Source organism: Pieris napi, chromosome 22, assembly GCF_905475465.1.
Source record: "Pieris napi chromosome 22, ilPieNapi1.2, whole genome shotgun sequence".
Classification (NCBI taxonomy): Eukaryota; Metazoa; Arthropoda; class Insecta; order Lepidoptera; family Pieridae; genus Pieris; species Pieris napi.
The window spans coordinates 4,512,505-4,532,577 of record NC_062255.1 but is presented as its reverse complement, the minus strand read 5'-3'; the positions used below and the strand labels follow the sequence as shown (position 1 = coordinate 4,532,577).

Sequence of the window (20,073 nt, the reverse complement as noted above, 5' to 3'; positions counted from 1 at the left end):
ATTTTAAAATTGAATTTATTTTACTTCTGTAAGGTTCTTAAGTTTTAATACATAAGTAAATATTCTGTGAAAAACATTAAAGAAATAAAAATAAATGAGGCTGTATTTCTTACTGTGCCAATGCATTATTTGCCTTTAGATCTTAAATACAAAATATCTTATAGTAATCATTTGAACACCATTGTATCAAGCATGGCACCTAAGCATTGAACAATGTTGTTTGCCATTAATACATCGACTTTCTCTTCTAAATGTCTCTTAGGGTCTTGTTTGCCGACATTCTTGATGGCCAACTGTTCTGGGGTCATCTTCTCTTCGTCCTCCAGAGCTTTGTTGTAGTTCTTAGCAAGTTCCAACATGTCTGTCACTGTTGTTTCATTGATTTTGCAATGCTCTTTATAATCTGAAAGTGTAAGACCATCCATCCAAGACTTTTTGTGGAGGTTTAAAAGCATTTTTTGTTCCAACTCATTCTTTCTGTAGTTTATACTGATTGAGTAATAATGTCTGTTAAGTCCGTGGATCAGAGCTTGCACAGAGGGTTTTTGTAAGTGCCCGAGGTTGGAGGTTGTTTGCCTGGGCTCCTGTCCGAGGACCATCATATTGGGGTTAATAAGACGGAATGCATCAATGACTACTTTTCCCTTTACTGATTGGATAGGATCAACAACAACAGCAACAGCTCTCTCAGATAAAGCTTCAAATGATTGTTGTGTGTTTATATCAACACCAGACAACCAACAACCAAATCCAGGATGAGAATGGTACCTAAAAAAAGTAAATTAATTAAATTGTTTAACTTCATTCAATGAATCTTTCTAGATCATTTAACTTTTGAAAACTAAAGAAACTAATATTCATAAGAAACTTTTAAGTAGGAAAGGCTCAGTAGTTTCATCACCCGTTTACATAAGAATACAGGAGTGAAGATCAGTCATGGAACTTTTGTACATTTACAAGGCAATTAATATTTGACTTTTTATTACTGGTATGCTAGTGAAAAACTTCCTTATTATTTAGAATGTAACATCTAAAGTAATTCAAAGATTCACAATAAAAAAGAAAATTAACATATATATATACTTATATTGTAGTTTTTGGCTTTAACAATACCAACAGGCATAGAGAAAAATTACTTTGTGATGCAATTTAAATTCATAAAGTCAATATGCACTAAAGAACCTATTTTTTTGTTTCATTCATAATTTCTCGTCTATATATATAAAAATGAAACCCATTTTCCGTTGTCACGATATAACATGAAAACGGCTTGACCGATTTGTCTGATTCTTTTTTTATAATATTCCTTGAAGTACGAGGATGGTTCTTACGGAGAGAAAAATTTAAGAAAATTGAGTGAAAAAGTCTAAAAACAACACTTTTCTATATTTCCATACAAAATATTCGTAATAAAATTTAAAGGCAATTTGTACTTTAATACCATATCATAAAGTTCAAGTGTTAGTGGAGGGGTTCCGGGAAGGTAAATTTTTTGACATAATGTATTTGTTGTATTATCAACTTTCTTTTTTTTATCTTACTAGCTAGACCGGTGTCCCGAATAGCAGAATAAGTATTTAAAAAAATAAAGAATTGACTATTAGGCGGTACGATGTTCACCAGGCCAGCTAGTATACAATAAACAAAGAATTTTATAAAATTAAAAAATTTTATTTCCATATTATACATTGAAAACTTACCATCCAACAACCATCTCAGGTCGCCCAGTTTGTTTCAACATATCCAACATTTTTGCTTGAAAAACTGGATCTACTGCTTCAACAGAAACACCGGTTCCAGTTTGAGGCATGGCAAACACATCGATAACGCGTACTGTGTAGTCATCGACGAACTCACCTGTAAAAGTAATCACACATGTCTAGTACAAAGCCTGCGTTACACAAACAGTAAAAAATATATTTTTTTTATCTATTTACCTAGCATCAAACCCATAACTTCCATGGGCACTCCAGCTCGGCCATGTTTAAGCATTTTTAAGAGAGCCAGCGAGGAAATATACACCTGCTCAGCCGTGTCTACAACGGGAGCATCAGTAGGTGGTGGTGCTTGAGACAGGCCCGCCATACCACCACCGAGACGTAATAAGCGATCCATGTTTCAATATTATACTGCAATAACAACAAAATAAATAAAAATTGCAAGTCACAGCGTTGGCATTTTAAAAGCCGCACATATAGTTATGAATTCCTTATAAATTGACATATATAATTAGTAAAACCTACTTTTCTGTTAACTTCTTGGATTATATGAAAAATATAATTTAAATAATATTAATTTGCAGTTTCCACACAAATGTTTAAAAGTTATTTCAACATAAGCTATTGAGATTTGAAAGGATGATGAATTAAAAATTGAAACATGACTATTGACAGTTGACTTGATAGTCATATAGACAATAGATATACAGATAACTGCAACTGGTAAATTCATTCAGTGCGTTTTCCAATTACAGCACTAGAGCGCATTATGCGGCATAATGCTCAACGTTGAATTTTCCAACTACAGCAACGCTTCTAGTACGAGATCCGACCGCGTGATTTATACGTTCATATGTTTGATTAATAAAATATAATTTTTATCGATATTTATAACTAAACCGTAAACATGCAGATCCGCAAAGGTGGCCATCCAAATTTGGCCGCAATTAATTTTAATTAAAATGTAATTAATTATTTATTTTTGAACAATTACGTTCACTTGTAATTGTTAAAAAATATATTTCATTAGAAAGAAATATACCTGAGATACCGAGAAAGTTCAAGGTGCCATCCCTCACTTGGCCGCAACCTAATGTCAGCCAGGTGTAAACAGGTATAATTTCGTTAAATATATACGTTCATAATGTATTATCATGTTATACATACCAAATTGAAGATTAATTCTTTCCCTACATGATGAGATATAGGTGCCTATGCAAAAATGCCCGCAAATAGTGACTGCCAACGATTAAAGATAAATAAAAGCGAGAGAAACTTAAGATAAACACCCCATGTCGAATAAAGATAGAGCATCCCAGCTGCTTGTCCTTTTTTCTGCTACTGCGCATGCGTCCATAGATAAGGTGCTCAACTAGTAGCTCGCGTATTTGCTTGGAGTTTAAAATACTCCAAAAATTGAGCAGTAAAAATAATATGTCATAATAATTAATCTACCAAACTAGTGTTTTCAATATTTTTTTAATTATATTCAACTAAAACAATATTGATATGATTGCAATATTCAGTACGGTATTTAGTTGAGCACCTTGCCTATGGACGCATGCGCAGTAGCATAAAAACGACAAGCAGCTGGGATGCTCTATCTTTATTCGACATGGGGTGTTTATCTTAAGTTTCTCTCGCTTTTATTTATCTTTAATCGTTGGCAGTCACTATTTGCGGGTATTTTTGCATAGGCACCTATATCTCATCATGTAGGGAAAGAATTAATCTTCAATTTGGTATGTATAACATGATAATACATTATGAACGTATATATTTAACGAAATTATACCTGTTTACACCTGGCTGACATTAGGTTGCGGCCAAGTGAGGGATGGCACCTTGAACTTTCTCGGTATCTCAGGTATATTTCTTTCTAATGAAATATATTTTTTAACAATTACAAGTGAACGTAATTGTTCAAAAATAAATAATTAATTACATTTTAATTAAAATTAATTGCGGCCAAATTTGGATGGCCACCTTTGCGGATCTGCATTGGTTTAGTTATAAATATCGATAAAAATTATATTTTATTAATCAAACATATGAACGTATAAATCACGCGGTCGGATCTTAGACTATTCGCACAATTGAGCACTCTCAAAACAAATGCTCTCGCGTGCTTCTCGCAATAAATACCAACACAGTGACAGAAAATTGACCAGTGTTTTTCTTTAAGTTGGCATTTATCGAAATTTTCGTTAGTAAATATTATTTATTGTTGAAAAATTTGTAAGGCTTTCGTTTCTTCGTAGATTTTGAAAATTATTAAAGTTATTTCAAACTGCTAAAATAAATAAATATAAGTATGGATGAAGGTATAATTAGTTACTTTTTTTTAAATTCCACATTTAAAATATGAATACATTTTTTTATTATTCGGATCTGTAAACAAATTTATTTTACAGGATTATACTTTTGTAAACATTGCGATGGATTTGAAAAAGTATATAATTTTTTTAGAAATCATTAAAAAAAATTACTCAAAACGTAAATGATGTAAACTTCTTACATGAAACTAAATATTTTACTGTTAATTTAGCTTGTTAAAACCTTATATTCTTTAAAGGTTTTCTCTTATTTCAGTAAAAAACTGTTTATGAAATAATTTGATTATTAAAATAAGCGTAAAAAGTTTTCAACCAATTATTATTGTTTAACACATTATTTATACATTAATGAGGTTGCTAACTCTATTCAGAACATTTTTTTTTCAACACTGACTTGGCTGCTGCTGATGCATTTGAAAACTGAAGGATGATTCACGGTACACCGTGTCGCGACCGGGCCGGGCCCCGGCCGGGACACGGCCACCGTGCGCCGGCCGGGACAGTGGTTCATGTTACACCGGGCTGTTTGGGTGTACGCACGTACGTGTTTGGACGACTATATCTGTTTTTGTCAAAAAAAAAAACAAAAAAAAATTTAACCTCACTAAGATTTGACGTTGACTGCTCTGCGGGTGCCCGGGCGCCTACGTTCATGTTACGACGTGCCGGGGCCGGACCGTGCCGGAGCCGGGAAACAATACCCACCGACATTACAACGCCGTGCCCCGGCCGTGCCCCGGCCGAGCCACGGTCAGGCATGAATTACTTCGTACAAAAGTATATCAATAATGTTAGACCGTGCCCCGGCCGGGGCACGGCCCGGTCGAGACACGGTGTAGCGTGAATCAGCCTTAATTCACGTTCCAATTAAGCTTCAGCATTATGCGGCATTGTGCGGCACTGAGTCGCATAATGCTCTGTAATTGGAAAACGCACTCATTCTGAATAAAGTGAAAATTTGTGAGTTTGTGGAGGTGCGTTCTCCATAGACCCCTAAGATCAAGAACTAAGTACGTGCCACGTGGTCCTTTATTTTCCAATACCATCCTCATATACTATTCTTTCTTTATAATTAATGTTTCCTTATAAAATCCTTGGTCACATCTCTTATCTTATTAAGTGTTTTGCGCTGCTGATATTTTACAAAATTTTGCTGTTGCTTGTGTGAAGGAAGAAAGGTGCTACTTTTATTCCGACTTAAAGGTAGAGTTAAGGTCGAGAGATTGTATATTATATTAGCGGTTGGAGTAACTGTCTCGTTTCAGGGTATGACGTCATCGCAGTGATTATAGACAGGTGTAGACTGTAGATATCGCTACATTCTATATATTCTAGCATTCATCATTTTACATTTTCGTGGAATAATTTTTTAGTTCTCTAAGATTTTGAGATGAAAAAGATCGAGTGTATCAAGTGACACTTTTTTAAAATAAAGGGTGGGGAGCCCATGCGGGGATTTCCGGAACTTCATTCTGTTAATTTTGTGTCACGGCACGGTGCGCGCGCCTCGTAAAATTTTACTCTCATCAATTTTTCATAACGCGCCTAAAGAAGTATAACTTCAAAAATCATCTTAAAAATTTCGGGCGGATTTTTTTCATTTTGAAGGAAAGCTGACACAAATTACGAATATAATATAATAGTCTGCCGATATGTACCACTCTCAACTCTGTATTTCTTACTATTTCTCTCGCACCGTTTTCATGCTTAATTATATTCTAAAAGGCCAAGGATGAAAGAAAATAAGACTGGAAAGCGAAAATACTTAAAAATGTGATAACATGAAATTATTCTATGGAAACAGTGACTATTTTCTACTCGCCGTTAGTTATAGAAATTCATCTTTAGGTATCTGTGCAAGACATTTTGTCAGTCTCACTCTACAAAATCTGTACACAAGTCTGTGAATTTTACAGCTGATTACTATAATTAGTGTGTGTATTGTATGCGTAATTTTTAAAAATGATTAAATATTTAAACGTCGGAAAAGGCATCCTATATTAATTCTAAGAGGCTTTTATTTTTAAGAGTAAAAGATTATAAAAAGTATCAGCTATGCAAACTACAGCAGATCATTCTGTACTACCACCTAAGTTTTCAGCTGGACCTAAAGGTGTGGGTAAGTAGACTCTAACATAGTAAATGGTAAATTTAAGCTACTTATGACTACTATAAAGACCTCTTTCTGCAGGTGATCCTAATGATAGAAGTTTAAGGAAAGTAGAAACAGAAGTCTTAATACCCAAACTTATGAGGGAAAAAGCAAAAGCTGAAAAGTGTGTAGAAGAAGTCTCACAATTTAATGAATGTTGCAAAAATTCATCAATATTTATGGTTTATAAGTGTCAAAATGAAAATAATACAATGAAAACATGCTTAGGAAATTGGTATAAAAATGAAGAGTTCAAAAAAATATGCACAGAAGAATATCTAAAAAACCGTAGTGAATATCGAAGAACAGGAAGTAAAAAACCAATCAAGAGGGCATAAATATGTGTACATTGTTGAAATAAGAAAATAAAATTTATTAGTCTCTGTCATCATTTATTGTTACGGGAAGATTTCGTGATAGAATTAATTCCTTAACAGTATATGCATTTAACTCTTTAGGTAGGTTAAGATTTTCTGTTTTTGGTTCAATCACTTCTATGATCAGAATTTCCTGTAAAATTAATACAATTAATGAACAAAATTCTATACTAATGTATATATTACAGTAGTAATTTTTATTGGTATAAATTATATTACCTTAACAGTAGTAGCAGACATTCTAACATGCCCTAAAATAGTCAGCCAGCTATTGTAATCCACATGGTTGTGTTTTATAACTACAATGTAATCTGAATGATTAATTCCTGGACCCTCTTTATAGATTACTAAAACAGTAAATTTAAAATAGACTTTTTTATTCTCTTTTATAAATTATTCAGTAACACTTTTTATAATTTTAAAGTATTATAATACTTACAAAAATCGCCTCCAAATTTTATGCCTGGTTTGACAATATAACCCTTAGATCTATAATAATGATACACAATGTACTTGGAAATAAAGTAATTATCACCCTCAAGAAAGAGTTTCCAGCATTCTTTGACAGTCAGTAACTTATTTTCATGGAATACTTGTAAGCAACCCAAGCCATACACAAGAAAGAAAGCTTCTTGTTTAGTGAGTACTAACTTTTCCTCTAGTTTAATTTTGTTAATACAACATTTAGGCTTCATGTTAGCAAAATAATCATCATCCTCAGAGTCACTATTAGGAACAATAACTACAATATCTTGCTTGTTGCTGAAAACACATTGAGGGCCTAATGTATCATATTGGCTATCTTCACAAACCTCATCTTCACTGGACACCAAATCTATAACATTCTTTTTAAGATGTTTAGAATCATTTTTTATCTTTTTTCTTAAATCTTCAACATGCTTAAAATAACTATCAGTTTCTGGATATTTATTAATGGAATCAAACTTTTTATACCAGTAAATTCTTTTTAAATACTGCCTTTTCCTAATAATAGAAGGACTACTATCATTTTTTATTGGTTTTGGCTTTGATCGAGATTTAGTTCCCTTACCAAAACAACCCATATGATACAACATTGACATTTCCTCTATACCCCTTACTTCAACTCCAAACCCATTGTAATGGCCAGTAAAAATTATTCTCATTGAACTGTCTAGAGGTAATCGTAGTGATGACTCAATTTCTAGAGGAAATTGTCCATTTGGGTCATAAATTTGACAATGGTTATCTGTTTGTAAACTATTCATGACAAAGAAACTGGCCAGTACCCAAATTTTATTTTTAGCACAATGTGTCACAGGTCCCAATGGATGTGAATCTGTAACAAAAGTCAATTTGGAAAAATTTTAAAACTTTTATTATGAATTACGACACTAAATTATAGCATTTGTTTACTTTTCAAAATTGTTTAAGTTAAAAAAATGGAAACATCAACACCAAAAAAGGAGGATGTAAAGTACAATCGTAAGTAACCTTTTTATGTATTTCCGAAAGCACCTGCTGCTGGCTGCACCAACATTTGCTGTTTTATTTCCTGCTCAATTTTATTAGGTTTATTTTCAACATAAATTAACGTAATATACAATCAGATTTACCTAACACACAATGAAATAGTACCATCTGTAAGGTGTAAACACTATTTAGACATTTTCCATGTGTTAGGAAATTTATTGTTTACGTTAGTAACAATAAATATACAATTATGGTTGTTGAAATTATTTCGGCTCTCAAGTCTCAACTCTCAATTACTTTATATTTTGTATCATAACTCATAAGACATAAATATAATATAACATTGTAAAATATTAATATTTGCCTCGCTAGATGGCTCTCTTACAGAAATAGTGTAAATTTTCTATAATTTATTATAATATTTAAAGAAAAATCCACAGATAAAGTTCCATACCAGCAGCATGTCTTTAGTATTTTGACTACTTGTCACTACAATATGTCTTATTTTAAACTTACAACATTCAGATAAAAAAAACATTATAGCACTCAGTAGTGACAACATAATTTCATTTATTTCTGTCTCTTTTTTTTCAGCTCGACAAGTATACATAAGAGAAGGTAAGCGATATTGTAGCATAATCATAGACAAATAATTCAGAGACAATTTCACTTTCAAAAGTCACAAGACCTCTCAGCTGAGCTTTCGATTTTCCATTTTTGTGTTTTCGGAAAACTGTTCTCCGTAAAATTTTAATTCTCCCGTGGGTGGCATTTTCTTTTTAAAATAAATTAGCCAAAATGGCTAACATTAATGATGAAAATGTTAGCAAACTTATCCCCACACTTGGAGATGATAAAATTGGTAAGTTATGTCGTATATCATACTTCGTATTTTTGTAAGTAATAATCAGTATTTCTTTTAGTTTATTATAGAATATATACGAAATATTTTCAGATATGATAGCTGCTACCAGCGTGCTACAAATTAGGGCTAGTGAGATTAGACAAAGCCAAATTAATTGGCAATCTTATCTGCAGTAAGTATTTTAAGACTTCTATTCAGTCTTAATATTCAAATGTATATGTGAAAATTAATGGTTTTATTATTTCTAGGTCACAGATGATCACACAGCGTGATCATGACTTCATTGTTAACTTGGATCAACGTGGCCAAAAGGATTTGCCAGACAAGAATCCAGAAGGCTGTGCTGATGTCTTCTTAAACCTAATAACTCACATCAGCAAAGATAACACCATTCAGTATGTGCTTGTACTGATTGATGACATTTTATCTGTAAGTTCAAGTATACTATATGTGAATATTATTTAAGTAGTAAGGGGAAAACACATTTCTGTATTTGTCTCATGATATGCCATTTTTACCTTCTAAACAAATTCAAATGTTGTTTTATGAAGACTCAGAACCAAGCCTTACAAGCTTATACTTTTTGTACATAACTAACTAAAGAGAAATATTATATTAATTTCAAAACTTATTAAAGAGTATAGTAGATTTTTGTTTTAATATTTAAACATATTAATTTATCATCCTAATTTTAGGAAGACAAGTCTAGAGTGAAGATCTTCCGTAATTCAAGACATGGTAATGCCTGGCAACCATTCTTGAACCTGCTGAATCGTCAGGATGAGTTTGTGCAGCATATGACCGCACGCATCATTGCAAAGTTAGCATGCTGGCACCCTCAGCTCATGGAGAAAAGTGACCTGCACTTCTATCTTTCCTGGTTGAAGGACCAACTCAAGTCTAATGTAAGTGAAATTTTCAAAATTAAATTGCTTCTTAGTTATTGGTAATATTTATTCAGTGTAAACTCTATGTATCTCTGACATGAATGCATATTTCGTAAGTTTTATCCAACGTTATAGGAAATTGTTGTTTTATGATATGGATAAGAAGGAAAATCAACAAAAGATGTGTAATTTTGAATTTTTAGGGAGTTTACACTGGTTTTTATATTAATTGAGTTATTAGAAAGAGATTCTGCTATAACTTGTGGTTTATAAGAATTTCCTATCCATGTTATGTAAACTAGTCACTCTTTCTAGTATCTTTTGTATTTTATATGATTAATAAAAATGTTGTGTTTGGTAATTAAATATTTTTTATTAGTGTTGTCTTTAAATGCATGAATATTGGCTTGACATGTTTTCATCTAAACATTTATTGTATTATGACTTATTAAATCATGGTTTTTTTATTAATATAATTTGCTTTTGGCAAGATATTTTCTCCACAAGTTTATTTATGATTAGATCTTGACAGTGAAAAGTGATAAGTATATCCAATATTTTTTATCTTTGTATCACCAACACAGAAATATGTTTTAAATTTTTTTATGTTATTAATATTATATATCATGCATGCTAGAAATTTGTCAATAAGTAATGTTAACTTGTATTTCATATAAATTGCAAAATATAATTTGTATTATAAATGTAACTAATTGTTAACACGCTTGGCCCTTCCTAAGTCACGTAACAGCACATTCACACCGTACTTGGCATCTGAAAAGCATCATTCATCATTGGGATAGTAAGGAATAGGTTTGCATTTTATCACCGTGAGGTTTGTTTTCTGGTAAGGCGGAGAATATGTCTGCCGAGTTAGCGCATGCTGAGCAGGTTATGTTGGAGCACGAAAAGCAAAATTTCTCCGATAAACACACACACAATAAGCACAAGGAGAAGATTGACAAGGCCGACAGTGAAAAGTATTCGAGCCTATACAGCTCTTTTGATGTTCTGAAACCGCATGAGGATTTGCTCCATGGCATCCACAAGGTATTCTGTGTTGACGCCCGACGTGAATGTAAAGTAACTACAAAGATGAGTCACTAACAAGAAGATTGAGCTGAAAACAGTGTAACTAATATGTGTGATAACAACCCTTTAGTAGGCTTGCATTATCAATTTTAACTGTTATACTAATAAATGCTAATTTTGCATAATCTATGAAATATAAATATGTCTCAATATTGTACATATGTACATTTTGTATGAAATAAAATAATCTTATAGTGTGACGCTGCGACTTATAAGTAATTTATATGAATGCCATTTACTACGTACATAATGTAATTTTTTAAGTAAATTTGTCAGTATCTCAGGCTTAGCTTTTTGTGGATATCAAATAATGCTTCTGTCATGTGCTATAATTTTGTTATATTTATATTTAATTAATAGATATAGTAACACTAAATCTATTTATAATAACATCTTCCACGCAATAATTAAACAATAAATATTATATGAATATAAATTTTTCATGTAATATTTTCAGAACAACGATTACATACAATCGGTGGCGCGCTGCCTCCAAATGATGCTTCGTGTGGATGAATACCGTTTCGCTTTCCTCTCAGTAGATGGCATCTCTACTTTGCTCTCCATTTTGGCTTCCCGCGTTAACTTCCAGGTATGTGTATTTACTATAGCTTAACTTCTGAATGGTAGAGTCTGGTTAATGAAAGAAGATAACGAAAAGCGCGGCAAATTAAAAAAAAATTAGTAAGGTATCCCTAAAAGTTTGATATATTTTGTGGATTAAACTTACTTGATACTTGATTTTATTATTTTTAACATTGATAGTAACTGTATTTCTATGAAATTAAATACTATTCGTATTTAGTCTTTTACCATTGATACTTAAAATGTCTAGCATTGCATGGAAAACTAAAACTGTATTTATTATAAAACACAACTTTAATTGGAATAATTAAATCCTGCGAAAGAAACGAAATATTAGGCTATTATACCTGTTAACTGTTCTGAAAAAATATATAATAGAAATAAAAATGAAATAGAATTTAAAAAGTTTCGGTAAATTATGGTATAACGATTTTATGCAACTTGTATAATAACAATAAAAACTTCACATGACATATCTAGTTAATTATTGTTTTTTTACATTCTTATTAGTATTAATAATGTAATATTTGAATAGCTCATAAGTAATACGCCATAGAGTATATAGATAATAGAAATTAAAATATATTTCTTGTGCAAATTGCGCCATATATGCCTAAGCATCAGCTAATTTGATAAGGGAGCGTTCAAGTATTACGTCACACAATTTTTGGAGATTATTGACCCCCCCCCCCCATTATGTGGTATAAAGTACTGGAAAGTCGAAAATAATATTAACAATAACGCGTAATTCAATCCCCGCCCCGCATCGTAACGTTTTACAAAAGGAAATGCTATTATTACATTGCTACCATATGTAATAATTTTCTTACTTTAATATATTCTTTAAATTGAAAAAAGAAACGCTACTTAAATTTGCCAATGCAGAGGGTAATATAATTATTTTTCATCACAGGTTCAATACCAACTTGTATTCTGCCTCTGGGTTTTGACATTCAACCCACTTCTTGCTGAGAAGATGAACAAGTTCAATGCCATTCCGATCTTGGCTGATATCTTGAGCGACTCGGTGAAAGAGAAGGTCACCCGTATCGTTTTGGCCGTCTTCAGAAACCTGATTGAGAAGCCGGAGGATCACCAGGTATGCCGTTTTATCTTTTTTACCAAGTTTAAAAAAGAAGTTAAAAAAAGAAGAAACAAACTAGATTTTTAAGTGCCGGGGAGGAAACAAACTGAATATTTAATACAAATATTCATTTGAATACAAAACTTGAGCTGAATGCAATTAAGCCTTTTTAAAACAACAAAAAAATATTGAAGAATTCATAGTTTGGACTAATTAATGACGATTATTATAATATATTGTAATGAATCCATTTTTTTCTCTCTTAACATTTTTATTTTAGTCAGACAGACATTGTCTAATATGTGTCGTGTCACAATGTTCGTTCCCATACTCCGAAACGGCTCGACTGATTTTTATGACATTTTTATGTATTCAGTAAGTTTGAGAATCGGCTTCTATCTATCTTTCAAACCCCTAAGTGATGAGGGATGTTCACCCCAAAAGTATTTTTTGTTTTTATTTTTTTATGATACAACATATCAAAATACATACAACCCCTAATTTTTACCTCTCTACGATCCACTTGTATTTTTAATTATTGTTGATAGTTATTTTAATTGAACTAAAAAAGGTTTCCTAGAAATAATATACATGGCAGAACAACGTTTGCAGGGTCAGCTTGTATTATATATTAATTGCAGCCAAAGATAGATCATGTGGTGAACAGAATGGTGTCGAATGTATGACCTATTAGGCTTGAAAATTACAAGCTTAATTACAAACTTAACAATGGACTTACACTAATAGGCCGGGAGATAGTGACACAAAATAGTGGGTCATTTGTACCAGTATGGCGGTTCTTCAGGGGTCTTATTACGAAATGAAAAAAATAAATTCAACCATTTGTATTTGTACAAATGGTTAATTTTTTTTAAATTAACTCATTCGCGTCGGAGAAGTATGGCATGACACTGCCGCCTCTTATATTTTATGGACTATCGGAAATTACTAGAATTTTTGTGGAACAAATCGTTTGAAAGTCGTAATTTATCCGACGAGCTCGACTAACGCCCACGCGCCTTAGCTAGGCTAAGGCGCGTCTTATTAACTGGCAGCTAGGTGAGGGGTACCGGGTTCGATTCCCGGTTCGAGGGCAAGTTTTAATTTAATTTAAATTTGTTCTCGGCCTTTGGGAGGGCTGTGCGGTACCGGGCGAGTGCCTAAACCGTACATGGAGGACATGGTCGAATTTCTAAGGCAAAAAGCACGAATTATAAAAATCTTATACTTGACGCTGGCTAATGCACAAACCGTGCCAGAGCCATAAAAAAAAATGTTTTTTTTCAACTGTCTGTTGAATTAAGCTTATTCAGTAATAAAAATGTTTTAAGAAATAGTCCGATATCACTATGTACGGTCTTTATTAAAGTCCCTTGTGTTCTTTTTGCTTTACTTAACAGTACATTTGAAAGGTTTTATCTATACTATTCCTGTGTTGTCAAAAAAATTAAGTTATATAATATTTTAGGTGGCTAAAGAGCACTGCATCGCAATGGTGCAATGCAAGGTGCTGAAGCAGCTGTTCATCCTGGAGCAGAAGAGGTCTGACGATGAAGACATCATGTGCGATGTGGAGTTCCTTAACCAGCGACTTCAGGCCTCCGTTCAGGACCTTAGCTCCTTCGATCAGTATGCTACAGAAATCAAGAGTGGCCGGTGCGAACATACATATCATTTGTTAAATATCTAGCAATAGACAACTTGTATCAACTTCATATAGCTTATTTAGCTATAGATATTTATTAATATATTTTTTTAGATTGGACAATTCACACCAATTGACCTAGTCCCATGCTAAGCTGGTGAAGCTTGTGTTATGGGTACTAGGCAACGGATATACATACATATTATAGATAGATAGACTTATAAATACATATTTAAACACCCAAGACCTAAGCACAACACCAAATGCTCATCACATTGATGTTTGTCTCAGCTGGGGATCGAACCCGGGACCCATGGATTCGCAGTCAGGGGTACTAACCACTAGACCAATGAGCCGTCAAATATCTCAAACACTATTAAACCAATTTTTATTAAACTTAGATTTATACCTTTATATATTGATTTTTATAATTACAAACAAGGGATTTTTTACTGTGTTTTCTATATTAATATTATAAAGAAGAAATATTTGTTAGTTATCAATAGCCTCAAAATTTACTAAGTAAATCTTGTGAAGCCAACAGGGCTAGCTAGTTAAGGGAGCGCTTAAGTATTACGTAACGAATTTTGGGAGAGAGGGGGGGGGGGTCCTCTTATAAAACGTTACGATGCGGGGCGGGGATAAAATTACGCGTTATTGTTAATATTATTTTCGACTTTCCAGTACTTTACACCACATAATGGTAACTTTTAGGTATAAAGAGTCACTGGATGGTCACGAAACGTTTTACTATTGGGTACAGAAAAACGTTACGGCGCGTTACATGGGGGGGAGTCAAGAATCTCCAAAAATTGCGTGTCGTAATACTTGAACGCTCCCTAATTCTCTTTTAATCAAAAGAGATATTTATATCCTAATTTATTGAAGTGAAACTTCTTTATCGGGGTTGGAAAAAAAATGTAGTGTAACATTTTTTCGTTACGCGTCACATTTTTCCGTTACGCGCCATCTTTTGAAGTGAAACTTCTTTATCGACGTATGGGAGAAATTTTGTAGCAGGTTACGCGCAATGTTGCTTTTTGAAGTCAAACTTCTTTATCGGCGTTGGAAAATTTTTTACACACATTTGTCACATTTTTCGGTTACGCGCCATCTTTTTCTTGTCCCTACCACGGTTGATCCGAAAGATTCGAAGCCATTAGTAACAAAAATATATAATAACGATAACAATGATAGTAATACTAATAATTCTATTACAATTAATGAAATTCTGTAATAATCTTAGTACTACATAGTAGTACAGTAATAAGTTAAAATGAAATAATTGTATTTGTATTCATGTCTATGATAATAAAAGCCTTTTGTTAAACTTTATCTAATTTAACTTTATTTAACCAATTTCTGTAAAGTTGCATATAGTAGATCATTTTCGAAAAATAAGGTCATAAAGAAGTTTCACTTCTTACGTGTGTACAACCTAGTACACGCACACATTTTTTTTATGCTTACAGTCTGGAATGGTCTCCGGTGCACAAGTCCGCCAAGTTCTGGCGCGAGAACGCAGCGCGGCTGAACGAGCGCGGCCAGGAGCTGCTCCGGACTCTGGTGCATCTCTTGGAGAAGAGCCGGGACCCAGTGGTGCTCGCCGTGGCCTGTTACGATGTGGGAGAATACGTGCGACACTATCCCAGGGGAAAACAGTGCGTATACTATATGTCATTTATTTATAACTAGTGACCCGCCCCGGCTTCGCACGGATGCAATGCTGATACTAAATTCAAAGTGCTATAGAGTATAGGGAGAACCGCGGCCTCCGACGCAATTTTTAAATTTGTAATAACTTCGAAAATATTCATTTAAAACATATGCTTTAAAGGGCCATATAGATGTATATTAAATCAACAATGTATTTAAGGTATGTCATTGGATAAGAATTAATGCTGTATTGGTTAAAATCGCTTCGAAAATTTGCCATTATTTGTCGTAAAAAGTAATAGACAAAAAATTTTATTGTGGGATATCCTAAGAGATAGACATCGCGGAGTTTTCTGTAGACCTTTTCAAAGTGTACAATACTTAGTACATTATTTTGATAAATCTCGTAGGGTTCGCAATTACGACATCACATTAGAAACCTCAAAAATAACAGTATTTCTCCATCCATATTTAATGGATGTTATTATACATAATATAAACCTTCCTCTTTAATCACTCTATCTATTAAAAAAACCGCATTAAAATCCGTTGCGTAGTTTTAAAGATTTAAGCATACATATGGATAGAGAAAGCGACTTTGTTTTAACCAGATTATTTGGCGAAAAAGAAAATACTTTTTCTATTAATTTTACTTATTCCACGGGACAGTAAGTATAAAAACATAAATAAAAGTATATAGGATAACGTTTGGTAGTCCCTTGAAGATTCAGCTATTTCTCTTTCATCACTAAATACTGGAGCGCCAAATTAAGGCGCCAACTAGGCAGAAATTAAAAAAAAAAATTAGTTATTTTTTTTTCGAAAGCAGTCTATGTATAGTGTTTTTTTTTTCAGTGTCTTGGAACAACTTGGCGGCAAACAGCGTGTGATGTTTCTCCTGAGTCACGAAGATCCCAATGTCCGCTATGAAGCTCTGCTGGCTGTACAGAAACTGATGGTGCACAACTGGTTAGTACTTTTCAATTAGATTTTACAGCCTGGTACTGGTATACTTTGATAAGTACCAGTAATACATGTAATAGCGACATCTATTGGCAAAATTATATTTTAAATTTTTAGCAAACTTTATAGTCTGGCTAATGAAAGAAGGTAATTGAATTATTTGAAAACTTTCGGATGGCAACACAGAGGGTCATTGAATTTCTTAGATTAGTATGATTTATTATCTTGATACTTCATGCAATTATAAATTTTTATTCCTATTATATATTTTTTCCGAATAGTTAACAGGTATAATAGCCTAAACTTTGTTTTATTTGATAGAATATTTCGTTTTTTTCGCAGGATTTGATAATTTCGAATAAAGTTGTGTTTTATATAATTTAGTTTTCCATGCAATGCTAGTCATTTAAGTATCAATAGTTAATGACTAAATACGTATAGTATTTAATTCCATAGAAATACAGTCACTATCAATGTAAAAAATAATAAAATCAAGTATCAAGTAAGTTTAATCCACAAAATATATCAAACATTTAGGGATACCATACTAATTTTTTTTTTATTTGCCGCGCTTTTTCGTTATCTTTCATTAGCCAGATTCTATAAACGATTAAGTCGGTACACTAAACTTGCGAAAACGCCATCTATTGCCAAAAGTTGGTATTCGCAATATTCTGCTCTTTTACAAAAATAACTCGTGTTTTTGTAAAATCAGCTATAATCTATATATATATATAGATTATAGCTGATTTATATATATATATAATGAAAATGGTCTTCGTTTGAGGCTCAATCACGCCTAAACCACTGATCGTATCGACATGAAACTACCACCATTCGATGCGAAATTTTTCCTAGATGGTTTATGGCTATTTATTTATTAAATTCCAACGTTCCTTCATTTTTTTATTGCTGTTTTACTTTTATGAAAATTTATCCATACGGACTTCACCGCGGAAACATTCGGGGAGGCTTCCTAGAACCTCTAAACGTCAACATCTGTTAAAAACTCGATTTTCAAAATATTTCAATTTTCTTAGCGGGAAGTTAAAAAGAAGAATAATAAAAATATGAAAAAAAATAAAATAATGAAACATAAAATTTATTTTAATTCGTCCAGCAAAGCGGGCGCGAAACGGCTAGTATATATGTATATATAAGAAAAATGGTCTTCGTTTGAGGCTCCTTCACGCCTAAACCACTGATTGTATAGACATGAAACTACTGGCATTCGATGCGAAATTTTTCCTAGATGGTTTATGGCTATTTATTTTTTAAATTCCAACGTTCCTTCATTTTTTTTATTGCTGTTTTACTTTTATGAAAATTTATACATACGGACTTCACCGCGGAAACATTCGGGGAGGCTTCCTTGAACCTCAAAACGTCAACATCTGTTAAAAACTCGATTTCCGAAATTTTGAATTTTTTTAGCGGGAAGTTAAAAAGAAGAATAATAAAATATGAAAAAAAGGGTGCGTGTACTTATATACGCGCGTAAGAAGTTATACTTCTTTGGCATTATTAAAAATAGTTTTTGATTGCATGCAAATAATTAATTACAATTAAATAATCAAAGACTGGAAAAGCAGTCATTATAGTCAATAAAGTTCAGTTTACATTTGAAAAATTAAATAAATAAATATTTATTATTATTCTCTTACATTAAGTGTAACATAAATTCTATTATTATTCGAATGTTGTTTTTAAATTATGTCCAATGCCGTAGCATCTTCCGAGGGCAACATTCTGTTAATTTTGTGTCACGGTGCGCGCGCATCGTAAAATTTCACTCTCATCAATTCTTCATAACGCGCCTAAAGAAGTATAACTTCAAAAATAATAATAGTGAAACATAAAATTTTATTTATTTCCTATTTTAATTCGCCCGGCGTAAAACGGCTAGTACTTTATAAACAAATAATGTTCACAGGGAATACCTCGGCAAGCAATTGGAGAAAGAACAGATCGACAAGCAAGCCGGCGGCACTGCGGTTGGAGCTAAATCTTAAGAAAAAAGATATTTATTGTTATTGTTATTAGAATTATATGTACACTGTACATACCACAATGGAAATATTTATTGACAGTGTGAAAATTATGTAAATACGATGTTAGAAATATATAAATTATATTCCCCCAACGCTAAATAATTACATTCCTATACGAGTTTTACTGTTGAAACCAAACTTTATGGTGTTTCCTTTGTAGATTAGCTCGTGAATATGTAAACGCGCCATTAATAAAGTATTAATTGTCTCATGCTGTTTTTTTTAAACTTGTATGTGAGATATAGCTACAACCCTTTCTTGATTTGGACATCTTTGGGTTTGGGTCTAAAGTTGGCGACTGACATCGAATTTTCGCTCTATGTGAATATTCCGGCAACGCACTCGCGAGCCCTCTGGCATTGAGAGTGTCCATGGGCGGCGGTATCACTTAACATCAGGTGAGCCTCCTGCCCGTTTGCCCCCCGTTCTATAAAAAAAAATCGCATGAATATTTGTTCGTTGTAAGCATGCTCACAACACCTGAATATTCTCGATTCGCCTGTGCTCCATCCCATCCACAGCTGTAGTCAAAATGGCGGAAATAGAGGTTGTGGCGACTGACTTGTAATGTAACATTCAAAGGGATTCGCCAAAAAACCGACACCCGAGTGGATCGCGCTCGGGCGCTCGCTGCTCGTACCGAGCTTTTTGAGCTTGATTGACGGCTCGCTTCGAGTAGGTTCGAAGGAAATTACTTTCATTTAATTCCATCGAGCCGGCTCGGTGCGAGCCTTCGAGCTGTGAGTTTTGCGGTCCACACGTTGATTTTAACTCGACTTCGAGTAACACCGTATGTGAGTACTGACCTTAAGGGTTAAGCGTTGTAGTCCAAAACTTATTGCATTGGCAATTTTTAACGCTAATGATAGCCGTACTTACGATAATTTTTATTTATCGTACAAAAAAGTTTAAAAAATCAAAGCTCTTGTTGATTTTTTATTGTAATGTCGGCTTTTGAACGTACGTTTGAGTCCTCAATTTGAGAATCGCTTTCACAAAGTGCTATCATCGCTCATATAGTAGAAAATAAAATAATATTCTCATAGTGATATAATCTAGTAAAGTATTAAAATAAAGAGTATAAAGTCTCAGAAATTTTATCCCACGATAGGAGAGTACAGTCAACACCTGTTTGTGAAAATCAACTCATTGAATGTTTAAATTATTAAGATTTCAAGTCAATCGCCAGGCCAGGCAATTTAGTAATTTT

At 33.0% G+C, this 20,073-nt stretch overlaps 4 protein-coding genes across 7 annotated transcripts; 2 read left to right on the top strand and 2 right to left on the bottom strand.

Annotated features, from left to right (window-relative positions):
• Position 1: 1 nt before the first annotated feature.
• On the bottom strand, positions 2-2,385 carry LOC125060841 (26S proteasome non-ATPase regulatory subunit 14). Its single transcript, XM_047665949.1, has 4 exons — positions 2,244-2,385; positions 1,938-2,129; positions 1,701-1,857; positions 2-768 (listed from the first exon to the last, which is right to left on the bottom strand). Exons 2-4 carry the CDS (start codon positions 2,113-2,115, stop codon positions 168-170), a joined length of 936 nt encoding a protein of 311 aa, XP_047521905.1. The 5' UTR covers positions 2,116-2,129; positions 2,244-2,385; the 3' UTR covers positions 2-167.
• A 3,534-nt stretch (positions 2,386-5,919) lies between these two features.
• Positions 5,920-6,592, top strand: LOC125060726 (COX assembly mitochondrial protein homolog). The gene is made up of 2 exons (XM_047665753.1): positions 5,920-6,173; positions 6,246-6,592. Exons 1-2 carry the CDS (start codon positions 6,110-6,112, stop codon positions 6,542-6,544), a joined length of 363 nt encoding a protein of 120 aa, XP_047521709.1. The 5' UTR covers positions 5,920-6,109; the 3' UTR covers positions 6,545-6,592.
• LOC125060725 (tRNA-splicing endonuclease subunit Sen2) lies at positions 6,578-8,342 on the bottom strand. The gene is made up of 4 exons (XM_047665752.1): positions 8,179-8,342; positions 7,023-7,901; positions 6,803-6,930; positions 6,578-6,716 (listed from the first exon to the last, which is right to left on the bottom strand). Exons 1-4 carry the CDS (start codon positions 8,201-8,203, stop codon positions 6,582-6,584), a joined length of 1,167 nt encoding a protein of 388 aa, XP_047521708.1. The 5' UTR covers positions 8,204-8,342; the 3' UTR covers positions 6,578-6,581.
• LOC125060723 (V-type proton ATPase subunit H) lies at positions 7,881-19,071 on the top strand. 4 transcript variants are annotated; one of them, XM_047665748.1, is made up of 12 exons: positions 7,881-8,047; positions 8,630-8,653; positions 8,991-9,072; positions 9,149-9,329; positions 9,596-9,805; positions 10,640-10,837; positions 11,337-11,471; positions 12,378-12,563; positions 14,017-14,204; positions 15,666-15,854; positions 16,705-16,818; positions 18,746-19,071. In XM_047665748.1, exons 1-12 carry the CDS (start codon positions 8,005-8,007, stop codon positions 18,822-18,824), a joined length of 1,629 nt encoding a protein of 542 aa, XP_047521704.1. In that variant the 5' UTR covers positions 7,881-8,004; the 3' UTR covers positions 18,825-19,071. The 4 variants fall into 4 exon arrangements, with proteins under 4 accessions (XP_047521704.1, XP_047521706.1, XP_047521705.1 ...); XM_047665750.1 differs by lacking the exon at positions 10,640-10,837 and having other exon boundaries at positions 7,884-8,047; XM_047665749.1 differs by lacking the exons at positions 7,881-8,047; positions 8,630-8,653 and adding an exon at positions 8,702-8,897.
• Positions 19,072-20,073: the final 1,002 nt, after the last annotated feature.